At 49.9% G+C, this 20,259-nt stretch overlaps 1 protein-coding gene and 2 long non-coding RNA genes across 23 annotated transcripts in view; all 3 read right to left on the reverse strand.

Annotated features, from left to right (window-relative positions):
• Positions 1 to 48: 48 nt before the first annotated feature.
• Positions 49 to 20,259, reverse strand: part of LOC118375984 (zinc finger protein ZFMSA12A-like) — a 28,560-nt gene continuing 8,349 nt past the window's right edge. For 2 of the 21 annotated variants that reach the window (XM_052509528.1, XM_052509527.1), the window contains exons 7-9: positions 18,346 to 19,219; positions 2,564 to 2,681; positions 49 to 2,145 (exon numbers count right to left, since the gene is read on the reverse strand). In XM_052509528.1, coding sequence (XP_052365488.1) covers positions 1,561 to 2,145; positions 2,564 to 2,681; positions 18,346 to 19,219 — 1,577 coding nt within the window. In that variant the 3' untranslated portion in view covers positions 49 to 1,560. The other 19 variants (XM_052509539.1, XM_052509542.1, XM_052509540.1 and 16 more) reach the window with 19 other exon arrangements.
• On the reverse strand, positions 4,501 to 16,214 carry LOC127924879 (uncharacterized). The gene is made up of 7 exons (XR_008119121.1): positions 16,180 to 16,214; positions 15,908 to 15,999; positions 15,520 to 15,565; positions 15,291 to 15,474; positions 12,775 to 15,042; positions 5,325 to 5,404; positions 4,501 to 4,645 (listed from the first exon to the last, which is right to left on the reverse strand). It is a non-coding gene; the product is annotated as an uncharacterized LOC127924879 (long non-coding RNA).
• Positions 10,022 to 12,527, reverse strand: LOC127924880 (uncharacterized). Its single transcript, XR_008119122.1, has 3 exons — positions 12,416 to 12,527; positions 10,351 to 10,390; positions 10,022 to 10,112 (listed from the first exon to the last, which is right to left on the reverse strand). It is a non-coding gene; the product is annotated as an uncharacterized LOC127924880 (long non-coding RNA).

Genomic DNA, 20,259 nt, shown 5'->3' on the forward strand with positions numbered 1-20,259 from the left:
AGGGTGGCCTAGTGGTTAGAGTGTAGGGGCGGCAGGGTGGCCTAGTGGTTAGAGTGTAGAGGCGGCAGCGTAGCCTAGTGGTTAGAGTGTAGAGGCGGCAGCGTAGCCTAGTGGTTAGAGTGTAGAGGCGGCAGCGTAGCCTAGTGGTTAGAGTGTAGAGGCGGCAGCGTAGCCTAGTGGTTAGAGTGTAGAGGCGGCAGCGTAGCCTAGTGGTTAGAGTGTAGAGGTGGCAGGGTGGCCTAGTGGTTAGAGTGTAGAGGCGGCAGCGTAGCCTAGTGGTTAGAGGGGAGGGGCGGCAGCGTAGCCTAGTGGTTAGAGTGTAGAGGCGGCAGCGTAGCCTAGTGGTTAGAGGGGAGGGGCGGCAGCGTAGCCTAGTGGTTAGAGTGTAGAGGCGGCAGCGTAGCCTAGTGGTTAGAGCGTTGGACTAGTAACCGGAAGGTTGCGAGTTCAAACCCCCGAGCTGACAAGGTACAAATCTGTCGTTCTGCCCCTGAACAGGCAGTTGACCCACTGTTCCTAGGCCGTCATTGAAAATAAGAATTTGTTCTTAACTGACTTGCCTGGTTAAATAAAGGTAAATGAATTAATTTGGCATGTGATGGGGTCAAATTGGGGTCATGATAGGGGCTGCACCAAATGATTGATGTATTATAATAATTAATTATGCTGATGTTGCATTAATAGAAGGGGAGGGGCTATTGGACCCCACCTCCTCTACATTTATAGGATCCTAGACTACAGATGAACAATATTTATATATTCGTTATAACATTTTAAAATTGTTCCAAAGTCTTTTCAGGGAAGTAGAAGAGATAAGAGTCAGACAGACCTCTATAAATCAACTTGGGGACATTTAACTGCTGAGGCCTGAGAAAACACTGGAACTATTGTATCTCTCGTGCAAGTTTGTTTTGCTGTGCATGCATGGGCTTGGTCTGATGAGTAGCAGGTAATGACGTATGCAGTGACATCACAAGGGGTTGACTACAAGCATGACAAAAGCAACTTGGACTTTTCCTATGGGACAGAACTCATGAGAGACATCAGTTGTATGTGTGATGTTTGATCTTTGACTTCTGTCTACAGATGTATTTTTGATTAAAATTGTTTACGATTTATAAGTGCACACATTTTGAGTGTTCCTTATTTGTTAAGTAAACAGAACCAACACATGTGAGATGAACAGAAATGGCTTAACTTGGCATGTGAGATGAACAGAAACACTAGCTACTGCAACCATCCAAAAGCCTCAATCTAAGACATGATCAAAATGATTATAAAAACGCCTAGAACTGCAACAAAGAAAAATGTCTCGTCTTGTTCTAGAAGCAACACTCGTCTTGTTCTAGAAGCAACACTCGTCTTGTTCTAGAAGCAACAGTCATCTTGTTCTAGAAGCAACAGTCTTAGTCCTGATAGTAGCAATAAGCAAACATGGCGATGATCCTTACGGAGTTCAGTCAACTACCTCTTAATATAAGTGGCCGTCAGAAAATGAAATATGCACCTTTTTATATTGACAAAACTGTGTTAAAAGGTGTTTTCTTTTCAAGTGGTTTATTATACAGCAGATACAGACAACTCACTGCTCATATCCACCGACTGGTCCCCGTGAGTCTTCAAATGTCTCTTCAGGTGACTAAGGCAGGTGTAGGTCTTGGAACAGAGACGACAGGGGTACGGTCTCACCCCACTGTGATTCAGGATGTGTGTCTTCAGCTCCGCACCGCGACGAAATGCCTTTCCACACTCATGACACACGTAGGGTCGTTCCCCGGTGTGTACCCGCATGTGAAGAGTCACCTGACTGGCCATGGTGAAGCCTTTCTCGCAGACGGTGCATTTGTACGGTCTCTCCCCAGTGTGTGTTCTCCTGTGGATCTGCAGCTCTCCTGCGGAGCAGAAGGCCTTGCCGCAGTCAGAGCAGAGGAAAGGTTTCTCCCCTGTGTGCGTCCTGATGTGTATCGTCAGGTTTCCGTTGACAGAGAACCGCTTGGTGCAGTAGGTACACTGGTACGGCCTCTCGCCGGTGTGAGTCCGCATGTGGAGCTTCAGGTCTCCTTTACACCGGAAGGCCTTTCCACAGCTGGGGCAGATCTTGGACCTCTCTTGGGAGTGGCGCTGCTCGTGGCCATGGAGCCAGCCCTAAATACATTTTATAAGACATATTTAAGCTGAATTGCAACAGAATACCTGGGAGATGAATACAATAGAATACCTGGGAGATGAATACAATAGAATACCTGGGAGATGAATACAATAGAATACCTGGGAGATGAATACCTGGGAGATGAATACAATAGAATACCTGGGAGATGAATACCTGGGAGATGAATACAATAGAATACCTGGGAGATGAATACAATAGAATACCTGGGAGATGAATACAATAGAATACCTGGGAGATGAATACAATAGAATACCTGGGAGATGAATACCTGGGAGATGAATACAATAGAATACCTGGGAGATGAATACAATAGAATACCTGGGAGATGAATACAATAGAATACCTGGGAGATGAATACAATAGAATACCTGGGAGATGAATACAATATAATACCTGGGAGCTGAAGCCCTTTCCACACTGTTCACACTTGTAGGGCTTCTCTTCTCCATCATGGACCTTCTGGTGGGTCCTCAGCTCAGCGATACCTGGGAACGGCCCCTCACCACAGTACCTTAGAATACATAGGATAGCGCTTTATGGAAGATAGCCTTTATCGGCAGTGTCCCAAATGACTTCCTGTTCCCCTTTATAGTGCACTACTGTTGACCTGGGCCAATAGAGCTCTATAAAAGGTACTAGGCTGCTATCTGGGCCACAGCTATTGTCTTTTCAAAGATATTTGCTTTTCCATTACAGGACATTAAATATAAAACATGATTTACATGAGTCACCAATCATGAATCACTGTGTAGCTTCCCAAATGCCATACCATTCCCTATATAGTGCACTACTTTTGACCAAATTCCTATGGGACCTGGTCATAAGTATACTGAAAAATATATATAAAAATGTAAGATGTTAAGTGTTGGTCCCATGTTTCACAGAAAATCACAGAAATGTTCCATACTCACAAAAAGATGATTAAAAGAAAAAATGGCACAATTTGTTTACACCCCCGTTATTTAGAATTTATATTTCACCAAGATAATCCATCCACCTGACAGGTGTGGCATATCAAGAAGCTGATTAAACAGCATGATCACATTGTGCTGGGGACAATAAAAGGCCACTCTAAAATGTGCAGTTTTGTCTCAACACAGTGCCACAGATGTCTCAAATTGAGGGAGCGTGCAATTGGCATGAATGTTAATTTCTCTACCATAAGCCGCCTCCAACATCGTTTTAGAGAATTTGGTAGTACGTCCAACCGGCCTCACATCCGCAGACCACGTGTCACCACGCCAGCCCAGGACCTCCACTTCCTGCTTCTTCACCTGAGGGATTGTCTGAGACCAGCCACCCTGACAGCTGATGAAACTGAGGAGTATTTCTGTCTGTAATAAAGCCCTTTTGTGAAGAAAAAAAAAACTAATTCTGATTGGCTGGACCTGGCTCCCCAGTGGGTGGGCTTAAGCCCCCCCCCCCAGGCCCACCCATGGCTGCTCCCCTGCCCAGTCATGTGAAATCCATAGATTAGGGCCTAATACATTTATTTAACTGGACTGATTTCCTTATATGAACAGTAACTCAGTAACATTTCTTTCTGGAGAGAGAGAGGGGAGAAATAGGTCAAGGAGTAGTTCTGTGTGAATGGGACCAGTGGACTCAATAGGTCAAGGAGTAGTTCTGTGTGAATGGGACCAGTGGACTCAATAGGTCAAGGAGTAGTTCTGTGTGAATGGGACCAGTGGACTCAATAGGTCAAGGAGTAGTTCTGTGTGAATGGGACCAGTAGACTCAATAGGTCAAGGAGTAGTTCTGTGTGAATGGGACCAGTAGACTCAATAGGTCAAGGAGTAGTTGTGTGTGAATGGGACCAGTGGACTCAATAGGTCAAGGAGTAGTTCTGTGTGAATGGGACCAGTGGACTCAATAGGTCAAGGAGTAGTTCTGTGTGAATGGGACCAGTGGACTCAATAGGTCAAGGAGTAGTTCTGTGTGAATGGGACCAGTGGACTCAATAGGTCAAGGAGTAGTTCTGTGTGAATGGGACCAGTGGACTCAATAGGTCAAGGAGTAGTTCTGTGTGAATGGGACCAGTGGACTCAATAGGTCAAGGAGTAGTTCTGTGTGAATGGGACCAGTGGACTCAATAGACTGAGTGGATGAGGAGTGGATATCACCAAACTTCTTATTGAAGTGGTTGGCAAGGCAGACATTTCAGAGTGGTAGAAAGTGGCTTTAGCAGCAGACACAGAGGAAGAGAAGGTAAAAGAGGACAGAGTGAAAGGATGATAGGTCCTCCGAAAGTTTCGTTTTTCTCCATTTTTGCTCAGCTGTCCGCAGCCCTGTTCTGTAAGCAATGAGTCACTCAGCCACGGAGCAGGAGGGTCTAGCAGGCCGGGAGGAAAGGGGACAGTGAAAGTCGAAGGATGTGGAAAGGAAAAAGAGGAAGGTTGAAGAGGCAGAATCAGGAGACAGGAGGGAAAAATGATAGAGGGAGACAGAAAAGGAAACTAAGTAGTGATCAGAGACCTGGAGGAGGTTACAGTGAGATTAGTAGGAGAACAGAGACCTGGAGGGGGTTACAGTGAGATTAGTAGGAGAACAGAGACCTGGAGGGGGGGTCACAGTGAGATTAGTAGGAGAACAGAGACCTGGAGGGGGTTACAGTGAGATTAGTAGGAGAACAGAGACCTGGAGGAGGTTACAGTGAGATTAGTAGGAGAACAGAGACCTGGAGGGGGTTACAGTGAGATTAGTAGGAGAACAGAGACCTGGAGGAGGTTACAGTGAGATTAGTAGGAGAACAGAGACCTGGAGGGGGTTACAGTGAGATTAGTAGGAGAACAGAGACCTGGAGGGGTTACAGTGAGATTAGTAGGAGAACAGAGACCTGGAGGAGGTTACAGTGAGATTAGTAGGAGAACAGAGACCTGGAGGGGGTTACAGTGAGATTAGTAGGAGAACAGAGACCTGGAGGAGGTTACAGTGAGATTGGTAGGAGAACAGAGACCTGGAGGAGGTTACAGTGAGATTAGTAGGAGAACAGAGACCTGGAGGGGGTTGCAGTGAGATTAGTAGGAGAACAGAGACCTGGAGGGGTTACAGTGAGATTAGTAGGAGAACAGAGACCTGGAGGGGGTTGCAGTGAGATTAGTAGAAGAACAGAGACCTGGAGGGGTTACAGTGAGATTAGTAGGAGAACAGAGACCTGGAGGGGGTTGCAGTGAGATTAGTAGGAGAACAGAGACCTGGAGGGGGTTACAGTGAGATTAGTAGGAGAACAGAGACCTGGAGGGGGTTGCAGTGAGATTATTAGGAGAACAGAGACCTGGAGGAGGTTACAGTGAGATTAGTAGGAGAACAGAGACCTGGAGGAGGTTACAGTGAGATTAGTAGGAAAACAGAGACCTGGAGGGGGTTACAGTGAGATTAGTAGGAGAACAGAGACCTGGAGGGGGTTACAGTGAGATTAGTAGGAGAACAGAGACCTGGAGGGGTTACAGTGAGATTAGTAGGAGAACAGAGACCTGGAGGGGGTTACAGTGAGATTAGTAGGAGAACAGAGACCTGGAGGGGGTTACAGTGAGATTAGTAGGAGAACAGAGACCTGGAGGGGGTTACAGTGAGATTAGTAGGAGAACAGAGACCTGGAGGAGGTTACAGTGAGATTAGTAGGAGAACAGAGACCTGGAGGGGGTTACAGTGAGATTAGTAGGAGAACAGAGACCTGGAGGAGGTTACAGTGAGATTAGTAGGAGAACAGAGACCTGGAGGGGGTTACAGTGAGATTAGTAGGAGAACAGAGACCTGGAGGGGGTTACAGTGAGATTAGTAGGAGAACAGAGACCTGGAGGAGGTTACAGTGAGATTAGTAGGAGAACAGAGACCTGGAGGGGGTTACAGTGAGATTAGTAGGAGAACAGAGACCTGGAGGAGGTTACAGTGAGATTAGTAGGAGAACAGAGACCTGGAGGAGGTTACAGTGAGATTAGTAGGAGAACAGAGACCTGGAGGGGTTGCAGTGAGATTAGTAGGAGAACAGAGACCTGGAGGGGTTACAGTGAGATTAGTAGGAGAACAGAGACCTGGAGGGGGTTGCAGTGAGATTAGTAGAAGAACAGAGACCTGGAGGGGTTACAGTGAGATTAGTAGGAGAACAGAGACCTGGAGGGGGTTGCAGTGAGATTAGTAGGAGAACAGAGACCTGGAGGGGTTACAGTGAGATTAGTAGGAGAACAGAGACCTGGAGGGGGTTGCAGTGAGATTATTAGGAGAACAGAGACCTGGAGGAGGTTACAGTGAGATTAGTAGGAGAACAGAGACCTGGAGGAGGTTACTGTGAGATTAGTAGGAAAACAGAGACCTGGAGGGGGTTACAGTGAGATTAGTAGGAGAACAGAGACCTGGAGGGGGTTACAGTGAGATTAGTAGGAGAACAGAGACCTGGAGGGGTTACAGTGAGATTAGTAGGAGAACAGAGACCTGGAGGGGGGTTACAGTGAGATTAGTAGGAGAACAGAGACCTGGAGGAGGTTACAGTGAGATTAGTAGGAGAACAGAGACCTGGAGGGGGTTACAGTGAGATTAGTAGGAGAACAGAGACCTGGAGGGGGTTACAGTGAGATTAGTAGGAGAACAGAGACCTGGAGGAGGTTACAGTGAGATTAGTAGGAGAACAGAGACCTGGAGGGGGTTACAGTGAGATTAGTAGGAGAACAGAGACCTGGAGGAGGTTACAGTGAGATTAGTAGGAGAACAGAGACCTGGAGGAGGTTACAGTGAGATTAGTAGGAGAACAGAGACCTGGAGGGGTTGCAGTGAGATTATTAGGAGAACAGAGACCTGGAGGAGGTTACAGTGAGATTAGTAGGAGAACAGAGACCTGGAGGGGGTTACAGTGAGATTAGTAGGAGAACAGAGACCTGGAGGAGGTTACAGTGAGATTAGTAGGAGAACAGAGACCTGGAGGAGGTTACAGTGAGATTAGTAGGAGAACAGAGACCTGGAGGGGGTTGCAGTGAGATTATTAGGAGAACAGAGACCTGGAGGAGGTTACAGTGAGATTAGTAGGAGAACAGAGACCTGGAGGAGGTTACAGTGAGATTAGTAGGAAAACAGAGACCTGGAGGGGGTTACAGTGAGATTAGTAGGAGAACAGAGACCTGGAGGGGGTTACAGTGAGATTAGTAGGAGAACAGAGACCTGGAGGGGTTACAGTGAGATTAGTAGGAGAACAGAGACCTGGAGGGGTTACAGTGAGATTAGTAGGAGAACAGAGACCTGGAGGAGGTTACAGTGAGATTAGTAGGAGAACAGAGACCTGGAGGGGGTTACAGTGAGATTAGTAGGAGAACAGAGACCTGGAGGGGCAGTGAGATTAGTAGGAGAACAGAGACCTGGAGGGGGTTGCAGTGAGATTAGTAGGAGAACAGAGACCTGGAGGGGTTTCAGTGAGATTAGTAGGAGAACAGAGACCTGGAGGGGGGTTACAGTGAGATTAGTAGGAGAACAGAGACCTGGAGGGGTTGCAGTGAGATTAGTAGGAGAACAGAGACCTGGAGGGGGTTACAGTGAGATTAGTAGGAGAACAGAGACCTGGAGGGGTTGCAGTGAGATTATTAGGAGAACAGAGACCTGGAGGAGGTTACAGTGAGATTAGTAGGAGAACAGAGACCTGGAGGAGGTTACAGTGAGATTAGTAGGAAAACAGAGACCTGGAGGGGGTTACAGTGAGATTAGTAGGAGAACAGAGACCTGGAGAGGGTTTACAGTGAGTTTAGTAGGAGAACAGAGACCTGGAGGGGTTACAGTGAGATTAGTAGGAGAACAGAGACCTGGAGGGGGGTTACAGTGAGATTAGTAGGAGAACAGAGACCTGGAGGGGGTTACAGTGAGTTTAGTAGGAGAACAGAGACCTGGAGGAGGTTACAGTGAGATTAGTAGGAGAACAGAGACCTGGAGAGGGTTTACAGTGAGTTTAGTAGGAGAACAGAGACCTGGAGGAGGTTACAGTGAGATTAGTAGGAGAACAGAGACCTGGAGGGGGTTACAGTGAGTTTAGTAGGAGAACAGAGACCTGGAGGAGGTTACAGTGAGATTAGTAGGAGAACAGAGACCTGGAGGGGGTTACAGTGAGATTAGTGGGAGAACAGAGACCTGGAGGAGGTTACAGTGAGTTTAGTAGGAGAACAGAGACCTGGAGGAGGTTACAGTGAGATTAGTAGGAGAACAGAGACCTGGAGAGGGTTTACAGTGAGTTTAGTAGGAGAACAGAGACCTGGAGGAGGTTACAGTGAGATTAGTAGGAGAACAGAGACCTGGAGGGGTTACAGTGAGATTAGTAGGAGAACAGAGACCTGGAGGAGGTTACAGTGAGATTAGTAGGAGAACAGAGACCTGGAGGGGGTTACAGTGAGATTAGTAGGAGAACAGAGACCTGGAGGAGGTTACAGTGAGATTAGTAGGAGAACAGAGACCTGGAGGGGTTACAGTGAGATTAGTAGGAGAACAGAGACCTGGAGGGGGTTGCAGTGAGATTAGTAGGGGAACAGAGACCTGGAGGGGTTACAGTGAGATTAGTAGGAGAACAGAGACCTGGAGGGGGTTGCAGTGAGATTATTAGGAGAACAGAGACCTGGAGGAGGTTACAGTGAGATTAGTAGGAGAACAGAGACCTGGAGGAGGTTACAGTGAGATTAGTAGGAGAACAGAGACCTGGAGGGGGTTACAGTGAGATTAGTAGGAGAACAGAGACCTGGAGAGGGTTTACAGTGAGATTAGTAGGAGAACAGAGACCTGGAGGGGGTTACAGTGAGATTAGTAGGAGAACAGAGACCTGGGGGGGGTTACAGTGAGATTAGTAGGAGAACAGAGACCTGGAGGGGGGTTACAGTGAGATTAGTAGGAGAACAGAGACCTGGAGGAGGTTACAGTGAGATTAGTAGGAGAACAGAGACCTGGAGAGGGTTTACAGTGAGTTTAGTAGGAGAACAGAGACCTGGAGGAGGTTACAGTGAGATTAGTAGGAGAACAGAGACCTGGAGGGGGTTACAGTGAGTTTAGTAGGAGAACAGAGACCTGGAGGAGGTTACAGTGAGATTAGTAGGAGAACAGAGACCTGGAGGGGTTACAGTGAGATTAGTGGGAGAACAGAGACCTGGAGGAGGTTACAGTGAGTTTAGTAGGAGAACAGAGACCTGGAGGAGGTTACAGTGAGATTAGTAGGAGAACAGAGACCTGGAGAGGGTTTACAGTGAGTTTAGTAGGAGAACAGAGACCTGGAGGAGGTTACAGTGAGATTAGTAGGAGAACAGAGACCTGGAGGGGGTTACAGTGAGATTAGTAGGAGAACAGAGACCTGGAGGGGGGAGGTTACAGTGAGATTAGTAGGAGAACAGAGACCTGGAGGAGGTTACAGTGAGATTAGTAGGAGAACAGAGACCTGGAGGAGGTTACAGTGAGATTAGTAGGAGAACAGAGACCTGGAGGGGGTTACAGTGAGATTAGTAGGAGAACAGAGACCTGGAGGGGGTTGCAGTGAGATTAGTAGGGGAACAGAGACCTGGAGGGGGTTACAGTGAGATTAGTAGGAGAACAGAGGCCTGGGGGGTTACAGTGAGATTAGTAGGGGAACAGAGACCTGGGGGTTACAGTGAGATTAGTAGGGGAACAGAGACCTGGAGGGGGTCACAGTGAGATTAGTAGGAGAACAGAGACCTGGAGGGGGTTACAGTGAGATTAGTAGGAGAACAGAGACCTGGAGGAGGTTACAGTGAGATTAGTAGGGGAACAGAGACCTGGAGGGGGTTACAGTGAGATTAGTAGGAGAACAGAGACCTGGAGGAGGTTACAGTGAGATTAGTAGGAGATCAGAGACCTGGAGGGGGTTACAGTGGGATCAGTAGGAGAACAGAGACCTGGAGGGGGTTACAGTGAGATTAGTAGGAGAACAGAGACCTGGAGGGGGTTACAGTGAGATTAGTAGGAGAACAGAGACCTGGAGGGGGTTACAGTGAGATTAGTAGGAGATCAGAGACCTGGAGGGGTTACAGTGGGATCAGTAGGAGAACAGAGACCTGGAGGGGGTTACAGTGAGATTAGTAGGAGAACAGAGACCTGGAGGGGGTTACAGTGAGATTAGTAGGAGAACAGAGACCTGGAGGGGTTGCAGTGAGATTAGTAGGGGAACAGAGACCTGGAGGGGGTTACAGTGAGATTAGTAGGAGAACAGGGACCTGGAGGGGGTTACAGTGAGATTAGTAAGAGAACAGAGACCTGGAGGGGGTTGCAGTGAGATTAGTAGGAGAACAGAGACCTGGAGGAGGTTACAGTGAGATTAGTAGGGGAACAGAGACCTGGAGGGGGTTACAGTGAGATTAGTAGGAGAACAGAGACCTGGAGGAGGTTACAGTGAGATTAGTAGGAGATCAGAGACCTGGAGGGGGTTACAGTGGGATCAGTAGGAGAACAGAGACCTGGAGGAGGTTACAGTGAGATTAGTAGGGGAACAGAGACCTGGAGGGGTTACAGTGAGATTAGTAGGAGAACAGAGACCTGGAGGAGGTTACAGTGAGATTAGTAGGAGATCAGAGACCTGGAGGTTACAGTGAGATTAGTAGGAAAACAGAGACCTGGAGGGGGTTACAGTGAGATTAGTAGGAGAACAGAGACCTGGAGAGGGTTTACAGTGAGTTTAGTAGGAGAACAGAGACCTGGAGGGGGTTACAGTGAGATTAGTAGGAGAACAGAGACCTGGAGGGGGGGTTACAGTGAGATTAGTAGGAGAACAGAGACCTGGAGGGGGTTACAGTGAGTTTAGTAGGAGAACAGAGACCTGGAGGAGGTTACAGTGAGATTAGTAGGAGAACAGAGACCTGGAGAGGGTTTACAGTGAGTTTAGTAGGAGAACAGAGACCTGGAGGAGGTTACAGTGAGATTAGTAGGAGAACAGAGACCTGGAGGGGGTTACAGTGAGTTTAGTAGGAGAACAGAGACCTGGAGGAGGTTACAGTGAGATTAGTAGGAGAACAGAGACCTGGAGGGGGTTACAGTGAGATTAGTGGGAGAACAGAGACCTGGAGGAGGTTACAGTGAGTTTAGTAGGAGAACAGAGACCTGGAGGAGGTTACAGTGAGATTAGTAGGAGAACAGAGACCTGGAGGGGTTACAGTGAGATTAGTAGGAGAACAGAGACCTGGAGGAGGTTACAGTGAGATTAGTAGGAGAACAGAGACCTGGAGGGGTTACAGTGAGATTAGTAGGAGAACAGAGACCTGGAGGGGTTGCAGTGAGATTAGTAGGGGAACAGAGACCTGGAGGGGGTTACAGTGAGATTAGTAGGAGAACAGAGACCTGGAGGGGTTACAGTGAGATTAGTAGGAGAACAGAGACCTGGGGGTTACAGTGAGATTAGTAGGGGAACAGAGACCTGGAGGGGGTCACAGTGAGATTAGTAGGAGAACAGAAGACCTGGAGGGGGTTACAGTGAGATTAGTAGGAGAACAGAGACCTGGAGGAGGTTACAGTGAGATTAGTAGGGGAACAGAGACCTGGAGGGGTTACAGTGAGATTAGTAGGAGAACAGAGACCTGGAGGAGGTTACAGTGAGATTAGTAGGAGATCAGAGACCTGGAGGGGTTACAGTGGGATCAGTAGGAGAACAGAGACCTGGAGGGGGTTACAGTGAGATTAGTAGGAGAACAGAGACCTGGAGGGGTTACAGTGAGATTAGTAGGAGAACAGAGACCTGGAGGGGGTTACAGTGAGATTAGTAGGAGAACAGAGACCTGGAGGGGTTACAGTGAGATTAGTAGGAGAACAGAGACCTGGAGGGGGTTGCAGTGAGATTAGTAGGGAACAGAGACCTGGAGGGGGTTACAGTGAGATTAGTAGGAGAACAGGGACCTGGAGGGGTTACAGTGAGATTAGTAAGAGAACAGAGACCTGGAGGGGGTTGCAGTGAGATTAGTAGGAGAACAGAGACCTGGAGGAGGTTACAGTGAGATTAGTAGGGGAACAGAGACCTGGAGGGGTTACAGTGAGATTAGTAGGAGAACAGAGACCTGGAGGAGGTTACAGTGAGATTAGTAGGAGATCAGAGACCTGGAGGGGGTTACAGTGGGATCAGTAGGAGAACAGAGACCTGGAGGAGGTTACAGTGAGATTAGTAGGGGAACAGAGACCTGGAGGGGTTACAGTGAGATTAGTAGGAGAACAGAGACCTGGAGGAGGTTACAGTGAGATTAGTAGGAGATCAGAGACCTGGAGGGGTTACAGTGGGATCAGTAGGAGAACAGAGACCTGGAGGGGGTTACAGTGAGATTAGTAGGAGAACAGAGACCTGGAGGGGGTTACAGTGAGATTAGTAGGAGAACAGAGACCTGGAGGGGGTTACAGTGAGATTAGTAGGAGATCAGAGACCTGGAGGGGTTACAGTGGGATCAGTAGGAGAACAGAGACCTGGAGGGGGTTACAGTGAGATTAGTAGGAGAACAGAGACCTGGAGGGGTTACAGTGAGATTAGTAGGGGAACAGAGACCTGGAGGGGGTTACAGTGAGATTAGTAGGAGAACAGAGACCTGGAGGGGGTTACAGTGAGATTAGTAGGGGAACAGAGACCTGGAGGGGGGTTACAGTGATATTAGTAGGAGAACAGAGACCTGGAGGGGGTTGCAGTGAGATTAGTAGGAGAGCAGAGACCTGGAGGGGGTTGCAGTGAGATTAGTAGGAGAACAGAGATCTGGAGGGGGTTACAGTGAGATTAGTAGGAGAACAACCTCTAGTAAAGATGAGGTCAAGCATATGGCCTGCCTTGTGAGTGGGAGGGGACTGGGAAAGGGTGAGGTCACAAGAGGCAAGGAGGGGAAAGAAAGAGGTGGAAAGAAAGTCAAAGTCAGAAGGTTGAAGTCGCCCAGTACGAAGAGCAGCGAGCCATCGTCAGGAAATGAGCTCATCAAATCCGGTGGCGATTTTATTAATTGTTCAGCAGTCTTATGGCTTGGGGGGTAGAAGCTATTGAGGAGCCTTTTGGTCCTAAACTTGTCGCTCCGGTACCGCTTGCCGTGCGGTAGCAGAGAAAACTTGGGTGACTGGAGTCTGACGATTTTATGGGCTTTCCTCTGACACCGCCTATTATATAGGTCCTGGATGGCAGGAAGCTTGGCCCCAGTGATGTACTGGGCCATTTGCACTACCCTCTATAGAGGTCCTGGATGGCAGGAAGCTTGGCCCCAGTGATGTACTGGGCCATTTGCACTACCCTCTGTAGCGCTGTACGGTCAGATGCCGCCTGGTATAGAGGTCCTGGATGGCAGGAAGCTTGGCCCCAGTGATGTACTGGGCCATTTGCACTACCCTCTGTAGCGCTGTACGGTCAGATGCCGCCTGGTATAGAGGTCCTGGATGGCAGGAAGCTTGGCCCCAGTGATGTACTGGGCCATTTGCACTACCCTCTGTAGTGCCTTACGGTCAGATGCTGAGCAGTTGTCATACCAGGCGGTGATGCAACCGGTCAGGATGCTCCCGATGGTGCAGCTGTAGAACCTTTTAAGGATCTGGGGACACGTGCCAAATCTTTTCTGTCTCCTGAGGGGGAAAGGTTTTGTCGTGCCCTATCATGTTTGGGCCATGATAGATCGTTGGTGATGTGGACACCAAGGAACTCTCGACTCTCGACTAAGTACACACCCCTGAGGGGCCCCAGTGTTGAGGATCAGTGTGGCAGATGTGTTGTTTCCTACCCTCACCACCTGGGGGCGACCCGTCAGGAAGTCCAGGATCCGGTTGCAGAGGGAGGTGTTTAGTCCCAGAGTCCTCAGTTTAGTGATGAGCTTCGTGGGCACAATGGTGTTGAACGCTGAGCTGTAGTCAATGAACAGCATTCTCACATAGGTGTTCCTTTCGTCCAGGTGGGAAAGGGCAGTGTGGAGTGCGATTGAGATTGCGTGATCTATGGATCTGTTGGGCGGTATGTGAATTGGTGACGTGAGTGCTGCGGGGCGGTAATCATTTGGGCAGGTTACCTTCACTTCCTTGGGCACAGGGACTGTGGTGGACTGCTTGAACCATGTATGTATTACAGACTGAGTCAGGGAGAGGTTGAAAATGTCAGTGAAGACACTTGCCAGTTGGTCAGCGCATGTTCCGAGTACACGTCCTGGTAATCCGTCTGGCCCTGCGGCCTTGTGAATGTTGACCTGTTTAAAGGTTCAGGTGTCAAGCACATTGAGGAACTGTAAGGGCAACATGGTGGATGATAAATAACAACGATGTGGAAGCTTGAGTGGTCAAGAGACAGTGACAACATGGAATTCAAATGAGGAGATGAACAGGTGAGAGAGGGAGAATAGAGAATCTCCAGTCAGGAGAAATGAGAAGCCCTGTGCCATCACCGTGACGTGACGACCAGATGCTCTCGGACTATGAGAGAAAACATAGTCAGATGAAGACAGGAGAGATGGAGTAGCAGTATTCTCTGGGGTGATCGATGTCTGTGTCAGGGCCAAAAAGTATAGGGACTGAAGGAGAAACCAGTCCCCCTTCAATAGAGCCACTGATTACCTAGGAGAGGAGAAACCACTCCCCCTTCAATACAGCCACTGATTACCTAGGAGAGGAGGAGCCACTCCCCCTTCAATACAGCCACTGATTACCTAGGAGAGGAGAAACCACTCCCCCTTCAATACAGCCACTGATTACCAAGGAGAGGAGAAACCACTCCCCCTTCAATACAGCCACTGATTACCAAGGAGAGGAGGAACCACTCCCCCTTCAATACAGCCACTGATTACCAAGGAGAGGAGAAACCACTCCCCCTTCAATACAGCCACTGATTACCTAGGAGAGGAGAAACCACTCCCCCTTCAATACAGCCACTGATTACCTAGGAGAGGAGAAACCACTCCCCCTTCAATACAGCCACTGATTACCTAGGAGAGGAGAAACCACTCCCCTTCAATACAGCCACTGATTACCAAGGAGAGGAGAAACCACTCCCCTTCAATACAGCCACTGATTACCTAGGAGAGGAGAAACCACCTAGGAGAGGAGAAACCACCCCTTCAATACAGCCACTGATTACCTAGGAGAGGAGAAACCACTCCCCTTCAATACAGCCACTGATTACCAAGGAGAGGAGAAGCCACTTCAATACCCCTTCAATACAGCCACTGATTACCTAGGAGAGGAGAAACCACTCCCCCTTCAATACAGCCACTGATTACCTAGGAGAGGAGAAACCACTCCCCCTTCAATACAGCCACTGATTACCTAGGAGAGGAGAAACCACTCCCCCTTCAATACAGCCACTGATTACCAAGGAGAGGAGAAACCACTCCCCCTTCAATACAGCCACTGATTACCTAGGAGAGGAGAAACCACTCCCCTTCAATACAGCCACTGATTACCTAGGAGAGGAGAAACCACTCCCCCTTCAATACAGCCACTGATTACCTAGGAGAGGAGAAACCACTCCCCTTCAATACAGCCACTGATTACCTAGGAGAGGAGAAACCACTCCCCCCTTCAATACAGCCACTGATTACCTAGGAGAGGAGAAACCACTACCCCTTCAATACAGCCACTGATTACCTAGGAGAGGAGAAACCACTCCCCTTCAATACAGCCACTGATTACCAAGGAGAGGAGAAACCACTCCCCTTCAATACAGCCACTGATTACCTAGGAGAGGAGAAACCACTCCCCTTCAATACAGCCACTGATTACCAAGGAAACCACTCCCCTTCAATACAGCCAGAGGAGAAACCACTCCCCTTCAATACAGCCACTGATTACCAAGGAGAGGAGAAACCACTCCCCCTTCAATACAGCCACTGATTACCAAGGAGAGGAGAAACCACTCCCCCTTCAATACAGCCACTGATTACCTAGGAGAGGAGAAACCACTCCCCTTCAATACAGCCACTGATTACCAAGGAGAGGAGAAACCACTCCCCTTCAATACAGCCACTGATTACCTAGGAGAGGAGAAACCACTCCCCTTCAATACAGCCACTGATTACCTAGGAGAGGAGAAACCACTCCCCTTCAATACAGCCACTGATTACCAAGGAGAGGAGAAACCACTCCCCCTTCAATACAGCCACTGATTACCAAGGAGAGGAGAAACCACTCCCCTTCAATACAGCCACTGATTACCTAGGAGAGGAGGAGCCACTCCCCTTCAATACAGCCACTGATTACCAAGGAGAGGAGAAACCACTCCCCTTCAATACAGCCACTGATTACCTAGGAGAGGAGAAACCACTCCCCTTCAATACAGCCACTGATTACCTAGGAGAGGAGAAACCACTCCCCTTCAATACAGCCACTGATTACCAAGGAGAGGAGGAGGAGCCACTCCCCTTCAATACAGCCACTGATTACCTAGGAGAGGAGAAACCACTCCCCTTCAATACAGCCACTGTGAGTGGTTTCTCCTCTCTAGATCCAGTCCTGGAGATATCAGGAGTCCTCTAGCTCTAGATCCAGTCCTGGAGATATCAGGAGTCCTCTAGCTCTAGAACCAGTCCTGGAGATATCAGGAGTCCTCTAGCTCTAGAACCAGTCCTGGAGATATCAGGAGTCCTCTAGCTCTAGAACCAGTCCTGGAGATAACAGGAGTCCTCTAGCTCTAGAACCAGTCCTGGAGATATCAGGAGTCCTCTAGCTCTAGAACCAGTCCTGGAGATATCAGGAGTCCTCTAGCTACAGCAGGTAGCCTAGTGGTTAGAGTGTAGAGGCGGCAGGGTGGCCTAGTGGTTAGAGTGTAGAGGCGGCAGGGTGGCCTAGTGGTTAGAGTGTAGAGGCGGCAGGGTGGCCTAGTGGTTAGAGTGTAGAGGCGGCAGGGTGGCCTAGTGGTTAGAGTGTAGAGGCGGCAGGGTGGCCTAGTGGTTAGAGTGTAGAGGCGGCAGGGTGGCCTAGTGGTTAGAGTGTAGAGGCGGCAGGGTGGCCTAGTGGTTAGAGTGTAGAGGCGGCAGGGTGGCCAAGTGGTTAGAGTGTAGAGGCGGCAGGGTGGCCTAGTGGTTAGAGTGTAGAGAGGCGGCAGGGTGGCCTAGTGGTTAGAGTGTAGAGGAGGCAGGGTGGCCTAGTGGTGGTTAGAGTGTAGAGGTGGCAGGGTGGCCTAGTGGTTAGAGTGTAGAGGAGGCAGGGGTGGCCTAGTGGTTAGAGTGTAGAGGCGGCAGGGTGGCCTAGTGGTTAGAGTGTAGAGGCGGCAGGGTGGCCTAGTGGTTAGAGTGTAGAGGCGGCAGGGTGGCGTAGTGGTTAGAGTGTAGAGGGTGGCGGCAGGGTGGCCTAGTGGTTAGAGTGTAGAGGCGGCAGGGTGGCCTAGTGGTTAGAGTGTAGAGGAGGCAGGGTGGCCTAGTGGTTAGAGTGTAGAGGCGGCAGGGTGGCCAAGTGGTTAGGGTGGAGTGTAGAGGCGGCAGGGTGGCCTAGTGGTTAGAGTGTAGAGGCGGCTAGTGGTTAGAGTGTAGAGGAGGCAGGGTGGCCAGGGTAGCCTAGTGGTTAGAGTGTAGAGGCGGCAGGGTGGCCTAGTGGTTAGAGTGTAGGGGGGGCAGGTAGTCTAGTGGTTAGAGTGTAGAGGTGGCAGGGTGGCCTAGTGGTTAGAGTGTAGAAGAGGCAGGGTGGCCTAGTGGTTAGAGTGTAGAGGCGGCAGGGTGGCCTAGTGGTTAGAGTGTAGGGCCTGAGCTGACAAGGGAAAAATATGTTGTTCTGTCAATGAGCAAGGCAGTTCCCCACTGTTGCCCACAGTTCCCCCCTGTTCCCCACTTTTCCCCACTGTTCCCCACTGTTCCCCACTGTTAACCACTGTTCCCCACAGTTCCCCACAGTTACCCACTGTTCCCCACTGTTCCCCACAGTTCCCCACTGTTCCCCACTGTTCCCCACTGTTCCCCACAGTTAACCACTGTTCCCCACTGTTCCCCACTGTTCCCCACTGTTCCCCACAGTTCCCCACTGTTCCCCACAGTTCCCCACTGTTCCCCACAGTTCCCCACTGTTCCCCACTGTTCCCCCTGTTCCCCCCTGTTCCCCACTGTTCCCCACAGTTCCCCACTGTTCCCCACAATTCCCCACTGTTCCCCACTGTTCCCCAGGGGTTAAATGCGGAAGACACATTCCAGTTGAAGGCATCCAGTTGTACAGCTGACTAGGTCTCCCCCCTTACAGAATGAAGCACTTTATGTAGGGAATAGGGTGCCATTTGGGACGGTAACCGTGTCATGTTAATGTACCTGCAATTGAAGCCCTTCTTCCTGGTGTGGGTTACCAGGTGTTTCTGTAACGAGTTGTACCACTTGAAGTTCTTCCCACACTGTGGACATTCAAACTTCGGCGCCGCCGCCGCTTTGCTACGACAACACCGGTGGCTGACCCGCTCTCTGACCGACCCAAAACTGCTTCCGCATTTAATACAGACATAGGCAGCGTTGGAGCACTGCGTTCGGCGGTGGGTGGACATCTCCGAGGACCTTCTGAAGGTCTTACCACACTGGGAACACTTGTAAGGGTTCTCCCCCGTGTGGAGTCTCTGGTGCTCCAGCATCTTATAGCGGTAGATGAAACAACGGCCGCACTGGGGACACCTGTGGGCCACGCGCTGCCGCGGCTGCTCGGGTGACACACCGGACGAGGACGGCAGGGTGCTCGAGGTGGATGTTGAGGTGGTGTCCTGGGCAGAGGCCGAGGTGGAGGCTGAGGCAGCTTGTTGGCTGGCTGATGGTGCCGTGTCTTGGTCAGCAGTTTGAGGAGCAGTATTGGTGCTCAGACAGTATTGGTGCTCCGTGTCTACTGCTTTCCTTCCTGCACTTTGTCTTTCCACATCTTTCTCCTTCACGTCTTTCTGGTTCTCCGTTCGCTGAGAACCTCCTTGGTTTTCTACTGAATCTGTTCCAATCACGTTTTGATCTATACTTGTTTTGGACTCAGCCCATTGGCCACTCAAATTGTCAGTCATAGTCCCCTGGTTATCTCTGACCTGCAGGGGCGGGTTCTCACAGTCAGGGAAGGCTTTGGATTCGCTGGCGCTGTGGTGCGAGGCATTACCCAGTCTCAGTGAGGGAGGAAGGGATAAGGAGCAGAGGAGATGGTCCTCTATCTGCGAAGGAGCTGACCAGTGACAACAAGGACCAATGGAAAGAAGATGGGGAAACAATTAGATTATTATATAGATTATTATATAGATTATTATATAGATTATTATATAGATTATTATATAGATTCATATATAGATTATTATATAGATTCATATATAGATTATTATATAGATTATTATATAGATTATTATATAGATTATTATATAGATTATTATATAGATTCATATATAGATTATTATATAGATTATTATATAGATTATTATATAGATTCATATATAGATTATTATATAGATTATTATATAGATTATTATATAGATTATTAGATGATTAAGATTATATTGGCGTTGCATTTAATCTACAGATTGTCAGACAGAGGATGTGTACCGGGCAGGGGGTGTACCGGGCGGGGGGTGTGTACCGGGCAGGGGGTGTGTACCGGGCGGGGGGTGTACCGGGTGGGGGTGTGTACCGGGTGGGGGTGTGTACCGGGTGGGGGTGTGTACCGGGTGGGGGTGTGTACCGGGCCGGGGGGTGTACCAGGCGGGGGTGTGTGTACCGGGGGGGGTGTACCGGGTGGGGGGTGTACCCTGGGGGGGTGTACCGGGTGGGGGGTGTGTACCGGGCGGGGGGGGTGTGTACCGGGTGGGGGGTGTGTACCGGGCGGGGGGTGTGTACCGGGGGGGGTGTACCCTGGGCAGGGGGTGTGTACCGGGTGGGGGTGTACCGGGGGGGTGTGTACCGGGCAGGGGTGTGTACCGGGTGGGGGGTGTACCGGGCGGGGGGTGTGTACCGGGGGGGGTGTACCGGGTGGGGGGTGTGTACCCGGGGGGGGTGTACCGGGGGGGGTGTGTACCGGGTGGGGGTGTGTACCCGGGTGGGGTGTGTGTACCGGGTGGGGGTGTACCGGGTGGGGTGTGTACCAGGTGGGGGTGTGTACCGGGTGGGTGTGTGTACCGGGTGGGGGTGTGTGTACCGGGTGGGGGTGTGTACCGGGTGGGGGTGTACCAGGTGGGGGATGTGTACCGGGTGGGGGATGTGTACCGGGTGGAGGAT

This window comes from Oncorhynchus keta, unplaced genomic scaffold (assembly GCF_023373465.1).
Source record: "Oncorhynchus keta strain PuntledgeMale-10-30-2019 unplaced genomic scaffold, Oket_V2 Un_contig_4700_pilon_pilon, whole genome shotgun sequence".
In the NCBI taxonomy this organism is placed as follows: domain Eukaryota; kingdom Metazoa; phylum Chordata; class Actinopteri; order Salmoniformes; family Salmonidae; genus Oncorhynchus; species Oncorhynchus keta.